General features: G+C 42.7%; 1 protein-coding gene across 2 annotated transcripts in view; it reads left to right on the top strand.

The window, feature by feature from the left end:
• The first annotated feature begins 1,647 nt into the window (after window positions 1-1,647).
• dhx35 (DEAH-box helicase 35) overlaps window positions 1,648-20,915 on the top strand; it is a 106,305-nt gene continuing 87,037 nt past the window's right edge. For both annotated transcript variants that reach the window (XM_073062036.1, XM_073062035.1), the window contains exons 1-3: window positions 1,648-1,718; window positions 10,688-10,821; window positions 17,287-17,379. In XM_073062036.1, the coding sequence (XP_072918137.1) occupies window positions 1,679-1,718; window positions 10,688-10,821; window positions 17,287-17,379 (267 nt within the window). In that variant the 5' untranslated portion in view covers window positions 1,648-1,678. The remainder of the gene's footprint in view (window positions 1,719-10,687; window positions 10,822-17,286; window positions 17,380-20,915) is intronic.

The raw sequence follows: 20,915 nt of genomic DNA, 5'->3' as shown, positions 1-20,915 counted from the left end.
CAATAAGAGAGCATGGCCTGGATGGTGGGGGTCCTCGATGATGGATGCTGATTTTTCTTTTGTGTGGTAGTGCTCATAGTAGATGTACTCGATGGTGGGGAGGACTTTACCCGTGACGGACTGGGCCGATTCCACCACTTTTAATAGACTTTTCTGTTCTTGGACATATTGGTGTTTCCATAGCAGGCCGTCATGCAGCCAGTGCTGAGTTCCTCCAGCATTTTGTGTGTGTTGCTTGGATTTCCAGCATCCGCAGATTTTCTCTCGTTTCTGATAGGATACTTCTCTGTTTGCTAGCATGAAATTAATACCATCAGGTAACAAAATCCATCAATGGATGTGGAGTAGAAGTGAGTGTGAAGATAGGCCATGGTCAACCATTTTATCATTAAACAGTTGAACATGTTTGAAGGCTAAAAGATCAAGTCCAGTCTCAGTGTTTGATTTCTTCACTTGGGTCTCAATCACAGTCACAAAGAGTTTTTGCCTTTCAAGGATGTTCACATATTATGTAATCTCCTAATTACATCTGGAATGGATTTCACCATTGGACTTGGGGAATTTCCAGCTAGATTAATATTATAAAGGATATTTGAAAAAGAAGTAGGACATACCAGAGATGTAAATTTCTTCAATCACCATTCACATTAAGAAAATTATGTTATTACTTCAATTATTAACAATAATGAATCTCAACTTACTCTAGTTTTTACTCATTTTCTGAATGTCAACTATATCTTCCAGAACCTTCCATCATTCTGTTTAGGCTGATACAATAGAGATGATATCCTTTTGGATGGTAAGCCTACTAAAAGTGGATACGGACCAGACCATCACAGGAACCCCCACCCCCCCCACCACCATTCAGCATGTCTATGAGCACTGCCGTAACAAAAGCAATACCTTTTTAAATGGAGGGTTACGGGATAGGTAGGAAGAAAGGGTTAAATTGATTTTGGACTAGGTTTATGTAATTCAGCATAACATTGTTGGCCAAAGGACCCATATTGCGCTGTAGTGTTCTATGTTAGAACCCCCACATTTAAGTTGTACATATGACTTACTTTTATAAGTCACAATAAATAAAGTAAAATAAAAATGTGTTTGTGGACCATTCTGAAATCAGGTGGCAAAGGGGAAGAAGCTGTTCCTAAAACATGGGCCTTCAGGCTCATGTACTTCCTCCCTAACCATAGTAATGAGAAGAAGGCATATCGTGGGTGACGGGGGTGGGGGTCTTTAATGATGGGTGCTGCCTTCTTGGGGTGCACCAGCCTTTGGAAGATGTCCTCGATGGTGGGGAGGCTAGTGCTGTGATGGAGTTGGTTAATCTTAGGCATGCTGGGACAACTCAGTAGGTTAGGCTGCATCTATAGAGGGAAAAGAAGACATGATATTTTGGACTGACTCCTTCACCAAACGCTCTACCTCACCTGCTTAGTTACCCCTGCATTTTAATGTGCGTTTAACTTAAATAGTGGCTTAGACATTTTGTGCTAAAGTCTCTGGGCAATCATTAATCTTGTTGTTTTTAAAATGTCACGCTGAAAGAAAAATAATTTCCATAATCAGTGCTGCAGAACTGAACTTGCAGGGGACAAGCTGGGAGAGGAGCGTTCCCGCCCACGATGACGCGTCAGTGATTGACAGCGGTTCCTTGTTAACCTTTCACATCAAGATGGCGGCGCCCATGTCAGCTCCGAAGTTTTGGAAACCAGGTAAAATAAAAAGCGGTCCGAGGGATGGGGGGAGTAAAGCGCAAGTGGGAGCTGGGCGGGAGGAGGGAATTCTGGCTGGGTTGCTGGTTCTCTGCACGGAGCGGAGGGTTTGCAAAGCAGGACGTGTTGAAGTGTAATTGCAGCAAGGGCAGAAGGTGCAGGGAGGGCGCAGGGGGCGAGGTCCTGATGGAGGCGTGAGAGGGTGTAGGGGAAGGAGGATGAGAGTGTAAGGAAGAGGGAGCGCGGGAAAGGGCGTAGGGAAGAGAGGTCGAAGGGGGAGAGAGTGCTGAGGTAGAAGGTGTAGGGAAGGGGAGAGAAGATGGACCGGGGGACGGGAGGAGGTGAGGGTGAAAGGGGAGAGGAAGCAGGGACCTAGAGCGGAGGGTTGTGGGGGAGGAGGAGAGAGGGGAGAATGGAGGGAGAGGGAGCTCAATGAGACAGGAGGGGAGAGAGAAAAGTACAGGGGAAGAGGGAAGGGGTGAGGAAGCAGGGAGAAATGGAAGAGTGCAGGGAAGATGGGCAGAGGGAGCAGTGAGAAAGGGGGAGGGGAGAGGGAGCAGGGGAGGGAGAAGTTGCAGGGTGCATTGAGAGAGAGTGCAGGGGGAGTATGAACTGGGGAGTGGATATGGAGGAGAGGGCATGGGGGATGGGCTGGGGAGAAGATGGAAGGGAGGGATAGAGACACTGACTTGGCCTTTACTGGTGGTGTTCCAGCTCCTTCAAACACTCTTTACTGGTGTGAAACACATATGGGCAACTTATGTCTCTGAATTGAGCATCTGACTCTCTTGAATGCAGTGAAAGGCATCTGTAAGGATGCATTGGCACTGAGAGGAAAATTTGTGTGTCAGCCAGCCGGTCAGATGGAAATAACTCCTTGGTTTCCATTTCACATTATCATAGCAACCAAACTGTGCACTAGATGATCCCATAACATGACTCAATAACATACCTCATTATTCCTCCTACACACTATTTACTTATTTTGTGACTTACAGTAATTTTTATGTCTGGCATGGCATTGTTAGCACAAAACAACAAATTTCACACTGTACACTCAGTGCCACTTTATTAGGTACAGGAGTGGAACCTGTGGTGGCCTTGTACTGTAACCCATCCATTTCAAGGCTGGACATGTTCAGAGATGTTCTTCTGCACACCACTGTTGTAATGGGTGGTTATTTGAGTTACCGTCACCTTCCTGTCAGCTTGAACTGGTTTGGACACTCTCCTCAGTCCTCTCTCATTAACAAAGTGTTTTCACCCACAGAACTGCCACTCTCTGGATTTTTTTTGTGTTTTCTCACACCATTCTGTGTAAACGTGAGAGACTTCTATGTGTGAAAATCTCAAGAGATCAGTTCCTGAGATAGTCAAACCACCCCATCTGGCAACAATAATCATTCAATGGTCAAAGTCACTTAGATCACATTCTTTCTCCATTCTGATGTTTGGTCTGAACAGTGAATGAACCTCTTAACCATGGCTGCCTTTAATCATTGAATTGTTGCCATGTGATTGGCTGATTAGATATTTGCATCAATGAGGAGACATAGCTAGTAAAGTGGCCACTGAGTGTATATCAGGAACAATAAGCCTGATCATGATGACTTAATGCAAAATACTGTGGTTGTTGGCAATGCTCAGTGCCTCTGGAAGTTGTTTAACATTTCAGGTAACTGAATTTCTGTCAAAATTGGGAAAAGTAACAGCGGGAGAGGAAATGAGGATACCCAGACTAGGATGTTTATTCCTGTGGTGCAAGTTGAGGAGAAGGGTAGGACAGCATGATAGGAAAACTTCCAGATCCACTTCTTGTGGAACCCTGGGTTTGTTTTAACACCCAAGTGTAAAGAGTGGTCTGCAAGAGTTAAAACTCTGGTGCACTTCTGATGATATCTGTCCTCTTTCAAAATGGACTGCATTTCAGTCTAAACATTTTATTCAGCTCCTTGCACAGGAATTCCTTAAACTTTTTAATGAGAAATAAAATGTTTCCGCTTAGCTACAATAACAGATGAGTTATACCAGAAGTAATTGGGTATTTTGCAGGATTCAGCAGATGAACACACTGGTTTTTTGATTCAAGATGTTTGCTGAGTTAGTGTATATCAAAGCAGCTGTACAAATGGGCTTTCAGCATCCCTAGGTAGGATGATATTCACCATGTGATCAGAATTCTCTGCCTCCGAGAACCAGAATCTGGTTTATTATCACTGACATACATCATAAAATTTGTTCTTTTGCAGCAGTAGTACAGTGCAATATATAAAATATACCATAAATTGCAGTAATAAATGTACAGTATACAAAAAAAGGTAGTGCAAAAAGAGAGCTAAAATTGTAGGGAAGTGTTCATGGGTTCATTGAGATTCCATAACAGAGCGGAAGAAGCTGTCCCTACAATGTTGAGTATGTCTCTTCAGGCTCCTGTACCTCTTCCCTGATGATAGCAAAAGCAGATGGAATATTAGCTGGTGGGAATAAATCATTAAATATGTTAAAGGCTGAGACTGATGGAGTTTTGGATTAAAGTGACAAGGCAGATAAATGAAACAGCCTAATCTGGATCAGCCGAGCTCACTGAAAGGCAAGGCAGGCTTGAGTGGCCACACAGTTTCTGTAGCTCCTGGCTCAAAGTGCTCACGAGATAATGCGGACAGCATCAATTTTAGCAGATGTTATCGTTTGTTTTCAAAAAAGAAAACAAAGCTCCCCGTGTTTTAGTACTGACTACTAATATTGCCTGGGAGAAATTAGACTCAATTTATTTATCACATGTACATTCAGTGGCCATTTTATTGTGTACACCTAAACACCTACTCGCTTCTGCAAATATCTAATCAGCCAATCATGTGGCAGCAACTCAACGCATAAAAGCATGCAGACCTGGTCAAGAAGTTCAGTTGTTGTTCAGACCAAACGTCAGAATGGAGAAGAAATGTGGTCTAAGTGACTTTGACCGTGGAATGATTGCTGGTGCCGGACTGGGTGGTTTAACGATCTCTAAAATAGACAATCCCTTAAGATTTTCATCCACAGCAATCTGTAGAGTTTACAGAGAACAATGCAAAAACAGAAAGTAAAAAATCCATAAGTTGCTGTTCTGCGGGAGAAAACACCTTGTTAATGAGAGAGATCAATGGGGAATGGCCAGACTGGTTCAAGCTGACGAACTCAAATCACCAAATGTGGTGGGCAGAAGTAGCGAACCTTGAGGTAGATGGACTACAACAGCAGGAGACCACAAAGGTATACTCAATGTTCGTGAGTACATATACACTGAGTGTACATCGAAACATATGTATTAACAACCAACACCATCTGAGGATGTGCTGGGGGCAGCCTGCATGTGTTACCACACCTTCCAGCGCCAACATCGCATGCTCACAATATTTAGCAAAGCAGCACACCAAAATGCAAAAGCAATAACAACAAAACAAACCCGTTTCCCAATCCCCTCACTTACACACAGCCAGGCCTCCAACCCCAGGACAGGCTGTCTCAAGGCCTCTGACCGTTGGGCTTCTGACTTCCAGACTCATTGATAGAGGCTTCGACCTCTGAATACACCAACCATGGGATTCGATCTCTGGACTCAGCCTCAGGGCTTTGACCTCCAGACTTGCCTTCCTCTGGGCTCTGACCTAGGACTCGACAATCTGACCTAGGACTGACCAACTTCAGGCCTTCAATCTTGGGAGTCACTGACTGAATCTCCCACCCTAAGACTTGTTCATGCGACCTGCAGACCTCGGACCTCATTGGGCACACAACAGTCCACTTGTTTGGCACCCAAACATGACCCCCAACACTCCCTTTCTTCATCAGTGGTGGATTGCCACTGCAAAATGTGCTGCATCAACTCCCAAATCCACCACACACGAGGACTGGCAGCTGGCACGAGAGAACACCACCCTCTGCAGATTGCCCTCCAAGTCAAACATCACCCTGGTCAGGAAGCAAGTTATCATTCCTTCCTTGTCATTAGTTCTACATTTTGAAACTTCATGCCCAACAACTCTACAAGAATGTCTTCATCACTTGGGCTATAGTGAATCAGGTTTATTATCGCTGGCGTACTATCGGATTCCTCCTCCTTCACCCCTTTATCTCATCCACCTATCACTTCCATTCTTCACTTCATCCCCCTTCCCTTCACCTATCACTTACCAGCTTGTCTTCCTTCCCTTCCTCTCCACCTTCTTATTCTGGCTTCTTCCCCCTTCCTATCCAGGCCTGATGAAGGGTCTTAGCCCGAAACGATGACTGTTTATCCCCCTCCACAGATGCTGCCTGACCTGCTGAGTTTCACCAACATTTTGTGTGTGTTGTTTGTGATCTTATTTTTTTTAATTTATTGAGCCATCACATGGATTAGACCCTTCTGCCCAGCAACCCTGGATTTAAACCCAGCAATCACAGGACAATTTACAATTACCGGGTGACCTACCAACCGGTGTGTCTTTGGACTGTGGGAGGAAACCGGAGGAAAGCCAGCTGGTTACGGGGAGAGCATACAGACTCCTTACAGCAGGAATTGAACCTGGGTTGCTGATACTGTAAAGCATTGTGCTCACCACCATTCTACCATGCTGCTCCACTTTATCACTTTAACCTCGAGAATATACTGAAGCTTGCTTAGAAGGACAGCCTGAGATAATTGCACCACAGTGTTTAGTTAAGCCTGAAGTGTTAAGCATTCTCTTGCTGATTTAGAAGACCAGTGAGTCATATGCAGCAACCAGGACAATATTCACCCTCATTTGCCCTTCCGTTATAATGTAGAACCCACCTTAATGTCAACTTGCTGCCTTATATTGGACAGTCAGGCACTGTTCTGCACTTTATAGGTGGATCATAAGAATAGGAGAAGAATTAAGCAACTCGGCCCATTGAGTTTGCTCTGGTATTCAATTACGGCTGATTTATTTTCCCTTTCAATCCAGTCTCCTGCCTCCTCCCTGTAATCTTTGACACCTTCCTGCTAACACTGGACAACAAAGATTTTGCTTCCTGAATACCTTTATGTATATCTTATGAATTTTGGGCTACTGATCATGAAAATCACCATGAAATTTTCCTATCATGCACCATTTTTTAAAATAAACTTAAGTTTATTATTTCAGTTAATAATTCGAGTCAATTAAAATGTTGCCTACAACGTAAGCTGGAAAGTTTCCTATCTTGTCCAGGCATGCTTAGGCATGTTTAGGCAGCGAGGCTGCTGCATGGCAGGACAGGTTTTAGTAATAATTATTGGGTTCAGGACTGTAAGGATGGAATTTGCTATCACCAGGCACAAAAATTTCTAAGCTTATTACATAAGGAAAATCATCTATACCAGTGCTACACCTGCCTATATACCTTCTCCTCACCTCCGTTCAGAGCCCCAGGCAATTGTTCCAGGTGAGGCAACACTTCACCTGTGAATCTGCTGGAGTTATCTTTTGCTCCCAACGCAGCCTCCTCTGTAGTGGTGAGTCCCGTTGTAAATCGGGGATCTGCTTCGTCGAGCACCTCTGCGCCATCCGCCACAAGCGGAACGTCACATTGGTCAAACAGGTTAATTCCTGTTCCCGTTTCCATTCCTCTTGTGCCAAAATGAGGCCACTCTCACAGTGCAGAAGCAACGCCTTACGTTCTGTATGGGTAGCTTCCAACCTGATGGCATGAATACTGATTTCTCCTTCTGGTAAACAAATTCCAACCCCCCTCCCCACCCCCACCCTCTATTCCTCACTCTGACCTCTTCTCACTTGCCTATTACTTCGCCCTGATCCCACCCCCCCCCCCCCATCCCTTTCTCCTAAGTTCCACTCTCTTGTCCTATCAGATTCCTTTTTCTCCAACCCGTGACCTTTCCCGGACACCTGGCTTCATCTATCACCTTCCAGCTACCCTCCTGCCCCTCTCACCACATTTTTATTCTGGCATTTTACCCTCTTCTCAATCCTGAAGATAAGTCTCAACCCAAAATGTTGAATATTTATTCATTTCCTCCAGCATTTTGTGTGTGTTGCTTTGGATTTCCAGCATCTGCAGACTTTCTTGTATTTATACTTGAAAAATGGAATGACATATATATTTGAAAGTGTCTACCAGCAATTTATTCTCTCTTGTGTCTTCTGCTTCAGAGTTGAGAGAGTGAACTGTGGACAGCTGACTATAAGCTGCTGTTGACAGTTGCAGGAACAACTATAGACTTGCTGCCTATCTCTTCTGTCCTATATAGATATGTGCCTTAACAAGAATAGTTGAAAATTCATTCCTTGTTCTTTTCTGATTCAGCAGCAAGAGATATCCATAAGCAAAGGAGGCAATGTACTTGTGTAAACACAAGAGATTCTGCAGAGGCTGGAAATCCAGCGCAACACACTTCTACCAGCAATCCAGTTCCACCAGCATTCTGTGTGTGTTATTCTGTACGTGTGTTAAAGGTTATAAGAAATTACTTTTTTAGAGTTATATAAAGAATGAACTACAGAAAGAAAGAAAATATGGTTAATAAAGTGCTAAAAGAGACAAAATAATACTTTTTTAACCAATCACTAAGCCATTCCACACAATATACTGCCGGAGGGAACAGCGAGTGTTTGACAGCTTTTCCAGTCTCCCCCTCTCCCCTCTTCTGCTCATAGCGGTAGTTATGACCCAACCTATGAGAAGATTCCCACTTGCCCTAAGAAATAGCTCCTCTTCATACCCTTCAAGATCCCTTCAAAAATCTAACGTAGCTTTTACCCCAGTACTTTTTTATCCCTTAATGGTACCAGCCTGTACCTTCTTATCTTTTGTGACCTTCGGCCTAGAGACAGAGCCAACAGGTCTGGAAGGATGTTTTCTCACCAGTATCTAATTTCAAGGATGTTCCTTCACGCCCGTCTCCAGACTACCACCGCATTCCAACCTCCATTTTGTGTTACACATCTTAGCATATAACAAGGAGGAATCAAATTTAACCCTATCCTTACAAATGCCCAAGGTCTTCTTTTCACTAGCGATTGTGAGGCCGATTCCTTTGTGGAACTTTATGGTGCGGATAACATTCTTTGCCTTTGAGGCTGTGTATCTTCAAGCAGGCAGTAATGAACTCAGTTGCTGAATTTTTGGAGACAATAAAAGAAAACTCTGGCTGAAATTATTATTGTTCCGACCAGCTGTGAAAGTAGTAAGAAAGAGCTCATGGAAGAGCTTGATTAATGTGCATTTTATGATGTTGGGAAGTAATTTAGAGCTTTGTAACTGGAGATAGGGAATTGATTTTGAAATGTTTTAATGAATGAAATAAGCCAGTCTGTTTGAACACAGCAGGTTCTCTACACTAGGAATATTACTAGTTAGATTTTTTCCCCCATGAACTTAATTCAATTAGGGCATTAAGGTGGATTCCTAGTTTTTCTTCATTGGAGTGTAGTGGTTAGTGTGATGCTATTACAGTTTGGCTGGCGGAGTACAGAGTTCAGTTCTGGTATCCTATGTAAGGAAGTTCATACATTCTTCCCGCGAGCGTGTAGGTTTCCTTCGGGTGCTCCAGTTTCCTCCCACATTCCAAAGACGTATTGGTTAGTAGGTTAACTGGTCATTGTAAATTGTCCTGTGATTAAGCTAGGGTTAAATGGGTGGGTTGCTGGGCAGTGTGGCTCATTGGGCCAGAAGGGCCTGATTTGCACTTTATTTCTAAATCAATAAAATAAATTTTACTCATAAATAAATCTTACTTGCAACTGCATCACAGGCATCATATAAGGAGCATTGATAAGAAAAATCTAAATTAAACATAAATTATACACAATTTTTACAATTAAGAACACAATTAAAACAAATAAAATTTGTTTTAGTACCAAGTGGTCATAGTGTTGTCAAACTGAAGAGATTAGGATTTTTCTAGTTAGTTTGAGAACTGAATGGTTGAGGGAAGTAGCTATTCTTAAACATGGTGGGGTAGGACTACAGGCTTCTGTATAGCCAGCGTGATGGTAGCTGTGAGATGACATGGCCTGAATGATGGGGATCTTTAATGATGGTTGGGAGAGATGTGCCCATGTTTTATTGAGCTGAGTCCACTGATTACTGCAGTAGTGATGTAGACAGGATCTTGGATAGATGTTGCATCCAATTCCTTTAGTGCAGGACTGTCAGCACAGATTTTGAGCTCAGCTCTCTGAAGAGGGGATTCAAAGCCTTCTGTCTTAGAGGTCATGAGTTAAAGGTGAAAAGCTTAAGGGGAACATGAGGGGAAATCTTTTTACTCAGAGGTGGAACGAGCTGCCAGCACAAATGATGCATGCAAGCTCGATTTCAACATTTAACAGATGTTTGGATCGGTACATGGACGGTAGGGATATGGAAAGCTCTGGTCCTGGTGCAGGTCGATAGGAGTAGCCAGTTTAAAGGGGTTGGCATGGACTAGATGGGCCAAAGAACCTGCTTCTGTGCTGTGCTTTTCTATGACTCTGTGGCCATCAGTGCTACCAATTATGCCTCAGCTGATATTCTTCACATTCACACAACATCCCCAATTGCCTCAGGGTAAGGAATGGGCGGTTCGAGCAAAAATTCTAGCTTCATTTTCTGTTCTGTATGGAGTATTAAAGTCCAGGCACTTTCTAAGCCATGACCATTGTTAGCCTGTGTTTCTGCAAGATAAGAATAAAATAGCTTTCTATCAATATTTTCTAATTTATAAGCCAGAGACATTGATGTAGATTCGTACATCAAAACAACTCTGATGGTAACCCAAGGGAAAAGGGAATACATTTTTTAACTTTCCTTTTTCTTTCATCAAAGTCACAGGTGCTTCCTCTGATGGGCATAATCAGGGGTTCCCGACCTTTTTCATGCCATGGACCCTATCATGAAATGAGTGGTCTGTGGACCCCGGGTTGGGAACCCCTGGATAGTACTTGCTGAAATGATTTATTTGGATTTTTAAAAATGTAGATTAATGATTTTACTTGACTGCTTAGGCACAGAGGGTCCTGGTCTGGGTATATCTGAAGAACGAATCAGTTCTGCAGAAGCGAGTGGAACCACAGTGATTTACAACCGATATGCTTCCCTCTCCATAGAGCAGCAGAGGCAAAAGCTGCCTATCTTTAAGGTATAAATATATATTTTTGCTGATATTGATGTTTAAAAATCCTGTTACTAATCTCATTCTTTATTTTTTTCTGTTACCTTTTCATTATTTTTTTTCTCAATAAAGATGTTAAATGCATTTATGTATTTCCAGTGAAGCAAAAGTAAATTATATGAAGTAGAATTCATTCACATAATATCTTAAAATGTTCCCGCGTAAATGTGCTTCACATGCAAATGAAGAGCAGGAAGCCTAATCAGTGTTTTGCATGGAGTTTCAAGTGTTTATTTTGTGTACAGCGGTATTTAACAATGAATAGTGAGGTAGTTGTTGTTGGTTTGGACATTGGGATAACCCCTTGTCCCTTGTATTTCAAATACACAGTAGCATAGTGGTTAGCACAATGCTTTACAATGTAGGTGACACGGGTTCAATTCCCACTACTCTGTAAGGAGGTGGTATGTTCTCCCTGTGCTTGGTTTCCTCCCACAGTCCAAAGATGTACCAGTTGGTAGGTTAATTGGTCACTGCAAATTACCCCATGATTAGGCTAGGATTAAATCAGAGGATTGCTGGGCGGTGAGCTGGAAGGGCCAGTTCTGCACTGTATCTCAATGATAAATAATGGATCTACTCTGATAATAAATTTTACTTTGAACTTTGAAATAATGCCCTAGGTCTCTAACATTCAGCAGAATGGAAAGGTGAGATCTTGCCTTAACCTTTGGTCTGGTTTAACTGTTGATTTAGAATCTAGATTATCTGTCTCTTATCTGGTAGCACCCTCACCTCACAAGGTTAAGAGTTCAAGTTCTACAGACCAGGGAAATTGAGGTCTAGCACCAAGAGAGTGCTGTAGGGTCGAGATGCTACTTCTTCATTGAGACATTAAACAACATGCCCATTGAAGTGGATGGCAAAGGACCCATACTCTCACTACTACCATCGGGCAGGGGGTAATGCTCAGTGTAAATCTGAAGATTAATTTCAAGTGGGCCACTGGATTTGACTGCATTATTTTCAGGGATTTTAGATTATAATCTTCTTTGGAGTAGACGGAAGTCATGCAAAACGTATCATCATAAAAGAACTGGTTCTCTGAGGGACTCTAGTAGTAGGATGTCAGTGTTACAGTAGTTCAGGGGTTCCCAGCCTTTTTTATGCCATGGACCAATGCCATTAAGCAAGGGGTCCGTGGGCCCCAGGTTGGGAACCCCTTCTTGGTAGAATGATTCCAGTAACGTTTTTACTACTTGTGCTTGTTCTTGAGATCATTTTGTTAGCAATTTGTTTTTCCACTTTACATGCTGTGAATTTCATTTTAGAATGCATCTCACACCCAATAAGTGTTAATATAACAGATCTCACATTTCTATATTCCCTTATGATGTAGCGAGGATGTTTCCTATGAAGTGGGAGGTCTAAGTCCGGAGGACACAGCCTTAAAATAGAGGGGCGTCCATTTAGAATGGAAATGAGGAGGAATTTCTTCATCCAGAGAGGGGTGAATCTGTGGAATTCAATGCCACGGGCAGCTGTGGAGGCCAAGTCATTGGGTATATTTAAGGCAGAGGTTGACAGAATCTTGATTAATAAGGGCATGAAGGGTTACGGGGAAAAAAGGCGGGATGTTGTGGCTGAGAGGGAAATGAATCGACCATATGAGATGGCTGAGCAGACTTGATGCACTTAAATGGCCTGATTCTCTAATCCTGCTCCTATATCTTATGTGTTATGTCCTTGCGATATGGGAGAAATCCTATGCAGTTACAGAAATGAAGTGCAAAACTCCACACAGGCAAAAGTGAAGGGCAGGATTGAACCAAGGTCACGGAGGCTGTGAGGCAGCAGTTCTTCTTGTCACACCACCCTGACAGAGATCTCTTTTAGCAGATGTGAGATTGCTGAAGAATTTATCCACACGTGTTGTTGAATATCACATTAAATACCCAACTGAAGTGATTTTCCTATTTGTGCTCAGATAATATACTGGTACTAGTGCAATCACTCAACCTGAGTATGATGTTCTCCCTTGGGGTCCTGGGCCCAGCACGTAAGTCAGTTACGGAGAAAGCACGCAGCACATCTAGTACTTCCTCCAGAGTCTGGTGAAACTCAGCATAACATTTAAAACTTCGACAACCTTCTATAGATGTGTAGATTGGCTGCATCACAGCCTGGTATGGGAACACCAATGTCTTTGAATGGAAAATCCTACAAAAGGTAGGGGATTCAGCCCAGTACATCACGGGTAAAGTACTCCCAACCGTTGAGCACATCTACGTGAAACACTGTCGTCAGAAAGCAGCATTCCTCATCAGAGATCCCCAATACCCAGGTCAGGCTCTCTTCTCACTGTTTCCATAAGGTAAAAAGTACAAAAGCCTCAAGATTCTTACCACCAGGTTCAAGAAGTATTACTACCCCACAGTCATCAGGCTCTTGAATAAAAGGAGATAATTTCACTCACTTGCCCATCCGTTGAGATGTTCCCACAACAAATCATCTCACTTTAAGGGCTCTTCATCTTGTTATTGCATGTTCTTGTTATTTATTGCTATTTACTTATATTTGAATGTGCACAGTTTGTTGTCTTTTGCACTCTGATTTTCCATTGATCTTGCTCTAGATTTGCTGAGTATGTCCACAGGACAGTGAATCTCAGGGTTGCATATGGTGACATAGATGTGCTTTGATAATAAATTTATTTTGAAGTCTGTGGCAACTCAGAGAGTAATCACAATCCTTCAATTATTTCCCTGCAAACTATATTCCCTATTCTCCTATTCTTCTTTCACCTGTCTGTGCTCTGGGGGGGGGGGGGGGGGTTTACTGTGACCTATCAACCAGTTGATCTCTGTGGTTGTGAAGAACAGCTGGTCACAGTGCTGAAGTCAGATTTGAACCCCTTCGCTGGAACTGTGAGTCAGCCGCAGTACTACTGTGCTAACGTCAATGCAATTTCTACAACATTCCTGTAAATCATTGAAGTAAATATATTTTGTCAAGGAAATGCAAGCAAAATAACCTGGTAAATCCCCAGAAACACATTTTCTCCTCACTTCTCATATTTATGGTTCTGCATCTTGATGTGTACAGTATGTGCATTTTTAACTTTGGGCCACAAATTCAACTTTGCCTGAAGATGGCGCTCTTTGCCGAGGCTTCAGTGTGAGACTTTGGTCCGTGAGTCTAGTTAATTAGAGAGCCATCTCAACTGAATGTTCTTTTGAGATGAAGTGCGCCTCCCCACACATAAATCTCCACAGATACACATATTCTTCCCCCCCACACACACACACACTCTCTAACAGCTTCTTTCTTCCTCAGCCCATTAATGATTAAATTGTGACTAAAATGTTAAAGGTATTAGGATCTTTTCTATTGATGTACAAAACTAAACATAGGACATATAGAACAGTACAGCACAGGAACAGGTCCTTCAGTTCAAAATGTCTATGCCAAACATGATGCTGAATTAAACTAAATCGCTTCTGCCTGTACATTGTCCATATCCTTCCATTCCCTGTTTTATAGATGTTCAGAAGCTCAAAGAAAATTTAATAGTAAAGTACAGACCAAGGCCCTTCGTTGGTCAGGGTCGAGCGTGGATGTTGCGTCTTAGTTGTCTACATTGTCGCCGTCAGTCGTTGCGCTCGCCAGGGCGGTATGATATGGAGGGCAAACTGTTGCCCTTGCAGCAAACTTCTCTCCATGCAGCTGATGAACCCAAGGAATGGCAGAGAACGATATGGTTTGATGCCAGTGGAGCTGCCAGTCAGCGTTGAACTCAACATGGGCTACTTTAGGGACTCCAGCTCTGGATTTTCCCCTCTGGGTTTACTCCGGAAGCCTTCCCCATGAGGGGTATAGCTGCGAGGCAGCGGAAGTTTGAGAACAGAGTTTTCCTTCTAGGTAAGCTGCCAACCACGGCTAATGAGCCCCATCCAAAGTACGTATCTGTCACCATTTTTCTACCCGGAGATTTGTTTTCCTGCAGACATTCACAGTGGAACAAAGAAATGCGGTAGAATCAATGAAAAACTGCACGCAAGCAAAGACTGACAATCAACCCATGTGGAAAAGAAGACAATTTGTGCAAATACAGAAAGAGAACACGATAGATAGATAGATAGATAAAAGAATATGAGTTGTTGAATCCTTGAAAGTGAATCTATAGTTGTGGAATCAATTCCACAGATTCACAACCCTCTGGCTAAAGAAACTGCTCCTCGTCTCTGTTCTAAAGAGATATCCTTGTATTTTGAGGCTGTGCCCTCTGGTCCTAGACTCCTCCACTATAGGAAACATTCTCTCCACATTCACTCTAGCCATGAAAGGGTTAAGGTATAGGAGCATTTGATGTGTCTGGGCTTGTCTGTGCTGGAGTTCAGCAGAATGAAAGGAGATTTCATTAAAACCGATCAAAGACAAGGCCATCCCAATATAATAGAAAAGGGATTTCTTTAGCCATAGGGTGGTGAATCTGTGGAATTCGTTTCCACAGATGTCTGTGGAGGCCTAGTATTAGGAAAATTTAAAGTGGAGGTTGATAGGTTCTTGAAGAGTAAAAGTTCAAAGGTTACTGGGAGAGGGCAGGAGACTGGGGTGAGAGGTATAATAAATCAGCCATGATGGAATGGCAGAGCAGATCAATGGGCTGAATGGCCTGCTCCTAAGTCTTATATTTTTATATATCGGGCTGCAGAGTGTCGTGTCCACACACTGAATGGATGTATATTGTATTGTTACCCCCTCCTCCCATCCACCACCACCACCATCTGCATTTGATCTCCTGGTGAAGAGGATGTTGTATCAAAATCAGTGAATACATTGATTCAGACTTAGATTTATTTATCACATGTACATTGAAACATATGATGTGTTGCCATATGAAACATATGAATGTGTTGTCTGTGTTAACTCAAGGATGTGTTGGGGACATCTTGCAAATGTTGCCACACATTCCGGTGCCAACACAGCATGTTCACAATATTTATTATGCTAAACTGAAAGAACTACAAAAAAATTGTTGCTTTACCTTTTAAAAGAAAGATTGAATTTGTATTTATATATTTCCTTCCATAAATTAAGGGTGTTCCAAACACTCAGTTTTATTGTAGACATGAGCAACATTATAAATTGGTAAAATTGGCAAATTGGGTTTACGTGTACCGAACTACCATCCATACAGATCATTACATCAGTGCTTTGAGGTAGTACGATGGAAAATATTAATAGAATTAAGAGTTCCAGGGAGCACAATGGCATAGCTGTTAGCATAACAATTTATAATGCCAGCGATAGGAAGATTGGGGTTCAATTCCTGCTGCTCTCTGTAAGGACTTTGTATGTTCTCCCCATGACCGCGTGGGGTTCTTCTGGGTGTTCCCGTTTCCTCCCACATTCCAAAGACGGACGGGTTAGGGTTAGTAAGTTGTGGGCATGTTTTATCGGTGCCGGAAGCGTGGTGTACTTGAAGCTGCCCCCAGTACATCCTTAAACTACATTGGCTGTTGATGCAAATAACACATTTCCCTGTATGTTAAAATGTTCATGTGACAAATAAAACTAAAATAAATTTTAAAAAACTAATCTTCATCTTTCAATTACAGAGAAAGATGATAAAGAGAAAGATTACAGACAATAAGGTGCAAGGCCATAGCAAGGTAGATTGTGAGGCCAAGAATCCATCTTAGAGTACTAGGGAGCTATTCAATAGTCTTATAACAGTGTCTAGATGCTGTATCCGAGCCTGTGATAGGTGCTTTTGGATTATTGTATCTTCTGCCCAGTAGGAGTGGGGAGAGGAGAGAATGGGGTGTGTGAGGTCTTTGATTATACTGGCTGCTTTACCGAGGTGGCAGGAAGCACAGACAGAGTCCATAGAGAATAGGCTTATTTTCCTGATGTGAATATCATGCTGGTTTCTGTGATTATAGCTGGCTCCAGGTAACCCTGATCCTTTGTATCAGGAGCACTGAGTGATCTCAGTGTGAGGTGAGCAGAGAAGACTCCAGCACACATTGATGACACAGAAATGGAGCCTTTTCAGTTCATCCTAAAAGTCCTAAAACTTTGAGGAATAGCTACAGCAGTTAATCCAACCTACTTCCTGATTCCCCACAGTCCTCAAAATTGCATATCACGATGTGACTGCATTCCTGTTCCTGGGCTTCTGGAATATGCCACAGTTGTTCGATAGAATACATTCCCTCACTCAAATTCCAAAATATTCCAGCAATAACTGAAGTTGCAAAGGAGTGTTTTCTTTTATTACACGGGACTTGAATGTGGTGGTAAATCAAATTCTGTGATTCAGACAAGTTATAATCAGTTAGTGGTAATAAGTCTGTTGTTAAGACCTGGAGTCTGATTCTGTTTTCTCCCAGAACGCTGTGGATTTGATACACAATCTCACAGTACAAATGGGGGCAATGAAGAAGGAGAAGTGATTATTTATGGTTTTGTTTTCTCTTGTTTTAGCACAGAAATCATATCCTGTACTTGGTGGAGAACTATCAGACATTGGTGATAGTAGGTGAAACAGGATGTGGAAAGAGCACTCAGATTCCTCAGGTTGGTAAACAGCTCACCATGATATTTTCCTAACCTTTCAGTTTTGAAAAATTGTAAACTTGGCAAACACCAAAGAACATTTCATCCTAAAAAGCACTAATCGGTGTAGTTTCATTCCAGTGGTCTGAGCCAGAGATAAAATTTTATTTTAATTGCAGTTGACTGTTACAGCTGTAATTTTGGAGCAAGTGATTCATTATCAATTAGGTTCACTTGGAAGCTGGCTGTTCTCTGGTTTTCGGAAAGGCCTTGCTAAAGTCTTTATCTATCGGCCTGCCTTCATTGGTCTTGGTCACCTCTTCAATAAACTCAATCAGATTCATAAGGCATGCATAAAGCCATGCTGACTATCCCTAATAGGTTTTTGCCTTTCCAAATGCAAATAAATCCTATCGCTCAAAATCTATTCCTATTCTTTAGGGCTGGCACAGTAGTGTCATTTCCTGCTGCTGCCTGTAAGGAGTTTATACGTTCTCCCCGTGTCTGTGTGGGTTTTCTCCTGGTGCTTGGGTTTCCTCCCACAGTCCCAACGATGTTCCAGTTGGTAGGTTAATTGGTCATTGTAAATTGTCCCATGATCCACTTTTTAAGAAAGGAGGAAGGCAGCAGAAAGGAAATTATAGACCAGTTAGCCTGATTTCAGTGGTTGGGAAGATGTTGGAGTCAACTGTTAAGGACAAGGTAATGGAGTACTTGGTGACACAGGACAAGATAGGACAAAGTCAGTATGGTTTCCTTAAGGGAAAATCCTGCCTGACAAACCCGTTGGAATTCTTTGAGGAGATTACAAGTAGGATAGATAAAGGAGATGCAGTGGATGCTACATATTTGGACTTTCAGAAGGCCTTTGACAAGGTGCCACACATGAGGCTGCTTATTAAGTTAAAAGCCCATGGTATTACAGGAAAGTTACTAATGTGGTTAGAGCATTGGCTGATTGGAAGAATTAGGACTACTTCTTTTTATGCTGTATATAAATGACTCAGATGATGAAATAGCTGGCTTTGCTGCCAAGTGTGCAGATGATACGAAGATTGGTGGAGGGGCAGGTGGTGTTGATGAAAGAGATAGGATGCAGAATGATTTAGACAGATGAGGACAATAAAGTGGCAAATTAAATATAATATTGGAAAATGCATAGTCATGCACTTTGATAGTAGAAACAAATGTGTGAACTATTTTCTAAACGGGGAGAAAATCCAAAAATCTGAAATGCAAAGGAACTTGGGAGTCCTTGTACGGAACACCCTAACGGTTAACTTTCAGGTTGAGTCAGTGGTGAGGAAGGCAAATGAAATGTTAGCATTCATTTCAAGAGGTCTAGAATACAAGAGCAGAGATGTGATGCTGAGGCTCTATGAGTCATTGGTGAGGCCTCACCTTGAGTATTGTGTACAGTTTTGGGCTCTTCATCTTAGAAGAGATGTGCTGGCATTGGAGAGGGCCCAGAGGAAGTTCACAAAGGTGATTCCAGGAATTAAGGGGTTATCATACGGGGAACATTTGATGGCTCTGGGTCTGTACTCACTGGAATTCAGAATGATGAGGGGGATCTCAATGAAACTTTTCGAATGTTGAAAGGCCTAGACAGAGTAGATGTGGAAAGGATGTTTCCCATGATGGAAGAGTCTAGGACAAGAGGGCCCAGCCTCAGGATAGAGGGACGTCCATTCAAAACAGAGATGTGGAGAAATTTCTTTAGTCAGAGAGTGATGAATTTGTGGAATTTGTTGCCACGCGCAGCTGTGGAGGCCAGGTCATTGGGTGTATTTGAGGCAGAGATTGATAGGTTCTTGATTGGACATGGCATCAAAGGTTATGGGGAGAAGACTGGGAACTGGGGTTAAGGAGGAGAAAAAAAAAGAATCAGCCATGATTGAATGGCGGAGCAGACTCGATGGGCCAGATGGCCTAATTCAGCTCCTGTGTCTTATGGTCTTACGATTAGGCTAGGATTAAATCGGGGCTTGCTCGGTGGTGCACCTTAAAGGGCAGGAAAAATTATTCCGCATGGTATCTCAATCAATAAATAAATAGATAAACTTTACAGCCACTGATATAAGGTTCACGTGTCTGTAGCCAGGTATAAACCCACCCGGCTTACACCTGCTACCCTTTATAAATGAAGGTACAATGTTATTTAGTTTATTTAAAGTTACAACATGGTAACAGGCCCAATGAGCCTGTGCCATCCAGTTACACCCATGTGACCAATTAACCGACTAACCCATACGTCTTGGGAATGTAGGGGGAAACTGGAGCATCCAGAGGAAACCTGGGCATACAAATTCCTTACAGACAGTGGCACAGTTGAACCCAGGTTGCTGGCACTGTAACAGTGTTATTTAAGCTACTACACCACCTTCCTGTGAAATAATTCCATGCTTCCTGTACCAAATAAAGTGGCCGCTGAGTGCATATTCATGGTCTTCTGCTGCTGGAGCCCATTTATTTCAAGGCTTGACATACGTACCATTTTTGCATGCCGCTGTTCTGTTGCATCTTTATTTGAGTTACTTTCGCCTTCCTGTTAATTTGAACCAGTTCGGCTGTTCTCCTCTAAACTCTCTCATTATCAAGGCATTTTCACCCACAGAACTGCCTTTCACTGGATATTTTTAATGTTTTTCCCACCAATGTCTGTAAACTCTACAGACTGTGCAAACCCCAGGAGATCATTCTGATGTTTGGTCTGAACAGCAACTGAAGTTCTTGACTACGTCTGCATGCGTTTGTGCACTGGGTTGCTGCCACATGATTGGCTGATTAGATACTTGCATTAACGAGCAAGTATACATGTACACCTAAGCAAGTGGCTACCGAGTGTAGATGGGAGAGGATGTTTCTGCAGTGTAGTGCTGGGAAATCCAGCAAGATGGGGCATCATCACTGGACACCAGCAACAAGGTATAAGAACATAAGAAAATAGGAGCAGGAGTAGGCCATCTGGCCCCTCGAGCCTGCTCCACCATTCAATAAGATCATGGCTGATCTGACCATGGACTCATCTACCTGCCTTTTCCTCATAACCCTTAAGTCCCTTACTGTGCAAAAATTTATCCAACCTTTTCTTAAATGTATTTACTGTGATGACAGACATGATAGCACCTGTCGCTCAGTAAGCCAGAGTTTGTTTGTTAGCCCTACATGTGTAAGAATCTAACCTGTACTGAAATGTACAGTACAGTCGGTCCTCCTTATCCGCGAGTTCCGCATGCGCGAATTCAACCAACCGCGAATCGAGAAAACCCGGAAGTGCTCTTCCAGCACTCGTTGCTCGAGCATTATTCGCCTCGCATCTCATTCGCTCACTACTTTGTTCCTGTGAAAAAATGACTCCTAAAAGGCAATTACGTGGTCAAAACAGTTCCTCAAAGGCTAAGAGGGAGCATAAAGTGCTATCCCTCGCCGAGAAAGTAGAAATATTAGATCTGTTGAAAAGTGACATGTCGCTTTCCGAAGTGGGCCGTAAGGTCGGTAAGAATGAATCGAACATTCACACAATAGTGCAGAAAGAAGCTGAAATTCGTGGAAGT

The sequence above is a fragment of the Hemitrygon akajei genome, chromosome 11 (genome assembly GCF_048418815.1).
Source record: "Hemitrygon akajei chromosome 11, sHemAka1.3, whole genome shotgun sequence".
In the NCBI taxonomy this organism is placed as follows: Eukaryota; Metazoa; Chordata; class Chondrichthyes; order Myliobatiformes; family Dasyatidae; genus Hemitrygon; species Hemitrygon akajei.
This window is presented reverse-complemented; position numbering and strand designations above follow the sequence as displayed.